Raw genomic sequence first — 5,435 nt, forward strand, 5'->3', positions numbered from 1 at the left:
CAATCACACTGCAGCTGCTGATGTTTTGCGTTCCTGTAAGCATCCATCATGTTTTTCGCATTGGGGGGGCTAAAAAGTCCACATAATAACTACTGTAAAAGAAACCTGAGCATGATGAGCTTATTCCTACACATGTATGCATCATTTATTAAAGCACTTACTGGGGCTTAACTATCATAGTACTGTTAAATGTACTGATAAAGAAAAAGAAGTGGACAATAACCTTGCATAAATTAATAATTGCACCCTGTTTTCCTAATGTATGATAGTGTGAATGTTGCTAGCAGCTAACAAAGTGCAGCACAAGTGTAAAATTAAAGACAGAAAGCAGTAAAAGTTGTTAAATAACAAATAAAGTAAAAGTACTGCACTTAGGTACAACTACTTACCTATATCCAATGTCTGCTTCTTCTCAGAGGATAATAGTGTACTTGATTACATTGATCTGGCAGCATTACTTACTTTGCAGCTTGATAATAAGAAATGATTACCAATACATTATCATGTAGAATAAACTGGCCTGCTATAAATACAGTATTTAGTATAAACTCCACCTTTGAAACATCATTAGAGGGAAAGAAACACATTATTGCTTCACTAATTATCATCCAATCCTCCATTCTTTTGGTACTTGAAGTATATTTTAATGCTATACTTGCTGCTGGTGATAATCCAAAAACTTTCCCCACTGTGCATCACACATCCAGACACACACACTTACCTGTATATACAATAACTCATTATCAAATTCCATTTATGCCCCTGCTGGTGAGTGATGCTTCTCATAAACATGTCTGTGGTGAGGAGTGTTGCAGAGTAATTTGGAAGGTGGTGCACCTCTCTGCAGGATGCAATCTGTTTCCTGCTCAAACAGATGGGCCTCCCCTCTGTGTTCAGCTATCTGCACCCAGAATCCCATCTCAAAACAAGACTGTGATACAGCACAAATAATGGAGACTAAACCCTCTCTATCTGTTGATTCACCCTTTTTTAGTTTGGAAAATAAACTTCAGCTGTTGACCGTAGATTTAGGAAAATTGACATGACAGAGGGCTTTTTGGAGCATAATTATGGGTTTACGATTGCGGTTGTTTAACTTTTGGTTGTAAATTAATAGAGTGTGCAGCTTTCTCACCATTTATTGACTGTGGCATTACTGACATTGTTTGTCATCACACAACAATTTCAGCAACACTTAACACTAGAACCACAGGAATGATCATTTTCCATTTGTTGGAAATATGTCAAACATCAACAGTTTTTCATAAATGTATTTAACGCTCATTATTTGACATAAAGCTAAACAATTAGGGTTTAAATGAAATGTTGTATGTGTTTAAATAGTTATGAACCGCAGGATATAGCACAAACATCTCCAAGAGTCACTGTAATAAAGCATTACTGCGAACTCACTGAATAGTGGAGTGGATTGTGCATGCCACCTGCTGGGCCTTTGGTGAAACACCCATCCTGTGTCACTTTTCAACCACAACATGTCTGCTTTCATCCACTCTGCATCATCATTACGCCTTTATCTCATTCCATCACTGCTGCTTTGCCTCGGGGAAATTACGCAGACGTACAGCCCTGGCTTGGTGCTCTACGCAGAGAAAAGGAAACAGCGCTGGTGAGCCACTTATTTGTCCACTGCAGGGAGAAAAAAAAAAAAAGCAAGCAGAGGGTTTCATGTTGTTAGAGGGGAATTTAATTCAATACAGTGTACCTGCCTCTGGGCATTAGGTTGATGTGTGGGGAAAGAAAACAGAAGCAGCAACCAGGGATGCAATAGTGTTAAATGTCAGGCGGCTGCTGCCACGTACAGTTTGTGCACATTGCATGGATTATGATTTCTTGTGCAGAAAGTTGTATTTAATCTCCCCATAAACCTATACTGACCTACAGTTTCCTTCCAGAGATTACACCATCTTGGGCTAAGAAAAGCAATACCAGTTATTTTATGAAACGTGGGTGGTATTTATTTTTATTCTTCCATTCTTTGTATGTAGTATGAATCGTTTCTGGGCCGACATTAATACAGTGTGACAACCGTGGCAGTGTGACAACAGAGGGATACACGGCACCTTGGTGATGTCATTTTTAGTTTTTTTAAAGAAGGTGCATACCATTAAAATGATCATCTAATACCGCCACTCACAACACCAGATTTTTAAATGTCAGAGCAAAAATAAATCACAAAAATGAATGATTTTTTTGCTCACATTTTGGACACTTTGACATTAAAGCAGTACTATCAGGGGGACATAGTCACCATATCACATTTGTCTTTTATTTCACACACAAATATTAAGACATTACACACAAACTGGCACCCTTCCAACAACACAACGATACAAAAATCATCAGATGAAGATCCAGACATTCTTTAAATTGCACAACCAAGCAACATTGTAAACAAACAGACTGACATCTCATTTGATGGGCGAGTCCAGGATCTCTTGGTAATCCTGCCGCACGGCCCGGCTCACCCGGTACAGCTTGAGCCCCGTGAGGGTGAACACACTGACCATGACCACCAGCGCTCCGATCACGTCATAGACGGTCGGGATCATCCTCAGGACGATGAGCTGGAGCAGCATGGCCACCACGAACTCCAGGTGCTGCACCGTGCTGACTAAGGCTGGATGAAACTTGTTTAGAGCATAGTAGACTCCGAGGAACGCCACGGTGGAGCAGATACAGATCCCAATTAAGTAGCCCCAGGTCTCCCCGTCCAGAGGAATGATTGGCTCCTGCATGACGAACATAGTGGAGGCTCCCCACACCGTGCCCGTCCAGCCGAAGGTAAAGAGCGCCGTCCACATGCTGACGCGCTCCTTGATGGCTCTGTAGACGATCATGGAGAGTGCAGCGGTCAAACCGGCCATCACTGTCATTGTGTAGCCAAAGGCCTCCTTCCAGAAGCTCAGCCTGGACTTCTCTTCGTCCGCCACGTTGGGCACCATCACCAGGCACAGACCGAAAACGCTGCCCACCACCGTGACCACATCCGTGTAGCCCAGCCTCTCGTCCAGCAGCAGGAAGGCCAGGATGGCGCTGAACACCGTGGTGGAGGCCCGCCACATGATGGTGCCGTTACTGGGCGGTACGATCGCGAAAGATGTGTAGGCGCAGGTGATTGAGATTACATTGCACACACCGTAGAAGAAGAGGCGCAACCGGTAGCCCTTAGGGCCAAAGGGCGCCTCGTGGTAGTAGAAGACCACCACGATGGACAGCACCTGGATCACGGAGCGGATGAAGAGCAGCTCCAGGGAGGGCACTTTGGAGCGGTCGGCTGCCAAACGAGTAATCAGAGCCACGCAACCGTGAGCCACCGCTGCCCCGAACAGGGCCATCCAGGTCACCCTGGAGGCCAACACATTCGCCTCCCCGAAGCTGGCCAGCTGGCCCCCCACCCCCTTGTCTCTTGGCACACTTGGCTGCTTGGGCTGGGTCTCCAGGGTGCCAAACAAAGTCCTGCTACCTTTGCTCTCCGACACCAGTCTCTTTCCCACGTTAGCTTCCGCGAAGGCGCCAAACTCCTCAAAAGAAGGCGCGTCATCGTAGCCCTCGTCGCCGGGCTGGGGGAAGTGTGTGGCGTATTTCACCGTCACCGCGTTCGGGTGGATCTTAACCCGCTTTTTGGATCCATACTGCAGCGAGGATGAAGATCCATCCATGTTTCCTTATGTGTCAGAGCGGGTTATCTGGAAAAAAAGGACATCAACATCATGTTATTGGGCAGAAATTAGATTCAATTAGATTAAGTTCCAGCTTTTCTGAGTGTGCATAATTCATAACCCCACACACATGCTGCACACAGATAAAACACACACTCACTGTAACATCCCTCTTACCTTTTTCACTCTGCCAAGCCTCACACTTGTGTTGTGTTACTTCTATATATAGGCTTTCCCATGCGAGCTCACACAAGCCAAGCAGCAAACAGTGTGAGGATGATGCAGTCTGATGGGGATGACATAACAGGAAACCATAGAGGGGATGATATATGAATGTGGGCCACCTATGAGATGAATGGACTTGCACACTATAAATCAACAAACACTGGAGCTAAGGACTGTGGGAAGCGGTTACTTTTAAAGGAGAGCTTTTGCATGCTTGTGATGGGATTATCAAGGGTTAGATTATAATGCTGTTATAAAATAAAATAAAAACAGGAGTAAAGATATAATGATGAAACACCTTTGATGCATCTAAATGGTTTAAGAATAATGCTACTACTACATTAATGTCAATTTCTTTACGCACAGTATGATTTGAAACCACAAGGGGGCAGATGGGGACCCTTATTTTCCTCCTCTCCTCTTTCATGCGATTGCTCCTCCTTTTTTGAAATATGCAACTTGAACCTTAATAGGAAACGATGGTAATAAAATGCTAAATCGAGGGTAATTGATAGAAATAATGCATTTGATCATCGTGTTTGACAAGAAACCTTAAAAAACATGCGTTTGGCGGGAAAAGACAATCTAACGATGGTTTAATATCTTAATCTTGCAAAACATGTGAAATTCGACACAGAAAATGGTATTCCCTGCGTTAAATTACGTTGATAAATGCACGATCGGGTCACGTGCGTTATTAAAACCTAGTTGACATAAAGCAAAGAGCGTCTTTCAGACCTAGATTATCATCCCCCCACATTAAGCGTCTGAGTAGTATTAATTGAGTTCCGAAAGAAAAATCGTCTTACCTTTTTTGATATCTGAATAGTTCCTAATGCTGCATGAACCCGGGCTTTTCTCATATATGAACACCTCGTTCTTGATCCTTACATTTGCTCAAGTGCCATTTCCCCATCTTCCACTTCTGGAGACGCTTGTTCGTTCTCGACGCTGCTGCTGCTCGAAACTGCTGTTGCTGAGGGCGATGATGATGATGGTGGTGGTGATGAAGCTGAAGCAGGAGGGGGGGTAGAGAAGCAACTGTCACTGTCACTGCCAGTGGTTTCTCCTCCTCATCCTCATCCCCCTCCTCCTCTCAGAGACTGATTCCCACCTCATTCGTCATCTCTCAGGAGGGAAAGGGAAGTGCGTCTGCGGCTCATCATCATCACCATCATGTCTCATGTTTATGAGATTCAATTCCTTCAGCTTTAAGGGGCACATTTGATTTGTGTATTTTGGAGTGAAGGAAGAAAATACAACATTTTGTCTCCCACCTTAATTGCACAAAGTACTCTCATCCAAATGTAGTAGTCATTGTACAAATTGGTCCATTTCAGAATAATATATCTGAGGTGTTTTATAATGCAGCTAGTAGACACTTGATAAACTTTGCCTGTGCAAATACAATTCATTTTATTTGGTGTTGCAGCTTCAAGTGATTGGGAGTCCCATAATCCTCTCTGGTTTCCTCTCATTTGCTCCAAGGAGACTCTCATTAGGCCAGTGTGGGAGCTTATGTCACCACTC

General features: G+C 43.9%; 1 protein-coding gene across 3 annotated transcripts; it reads right to left on the bottom strand.

Annotated features, from left to right (window-relative positions):
- Nucleotides 1-1,818: 1,818 nt before the first annotated feature.
- Nucleotides 1,819-5,133, bottom strand: slc35g2b (solute carrier family 35 member G2b). 3 transcript variants are annotated; one of them, XM_063912883.1, is made up of 3 exons: nucleotides 5,020-5,096; nucleotides 4,715-4,917; nucleotides 1,821-3,707 (listed from the first exon to the last, which is right to left on the bottom strand). In XM_063912883.1, the coding sequence occupies exon 3, from the start codon at nucleotides 3,678-3,680 to the stop codon at nucleotides 2,430-2,432; it is 1,251 nt and encodes a 416-aa protein (XP_063768953.1). In that variant the 5' UTR covers nucleotides 3,681-3,707; nucleotides 4,715-4,917; nucleotides 5,020-5,096; the 3' UTR covers nucleotides 1,821-2,429. The 3 variants fall into 3 exon arrangements, with proteins under 3 accessions (XP_063768954.1, XP_063768953.1, XP_063768952.1); XM_063912884.1 differs by having other exon boundaries at nucleotides 1,819-3,707; nucleotides 4,797-5,133; XM_063912882.1 differs by having other exon boundaries at nucleotides 4,715-5,131.
- Between the last annotated feature and the right edge of the window lie 302 nt (nucleotides 5,134-5,435).

This window comes from Eleginops maclovinus, chromosome 21 (assembly GCF_036324505.1).
Source record: "Eleginops maclovinus isolate JMC-PN-2008 ecotype Puerto Natales chromosome 21, JC_Emac_rtc_rv5, whole genome shotgun sequence".
NCBI classification, from domain to species: Eukaryota; Metazoa; Chordata; class Actinopteri; order Perciformes; family Eleginopidae; genus Eleginops; species Eleginops maclovinus.

Bases quoted from the DNA above. Each gene is read 5' to 3' on its own strand.
- slc35g2b (XM_063912884.1), bottom strand. From the start codon at position 3,680: ATGGATGGATCTTCATCCTCGCTGCAGTATGGATCCAAAAAGCGGGTT.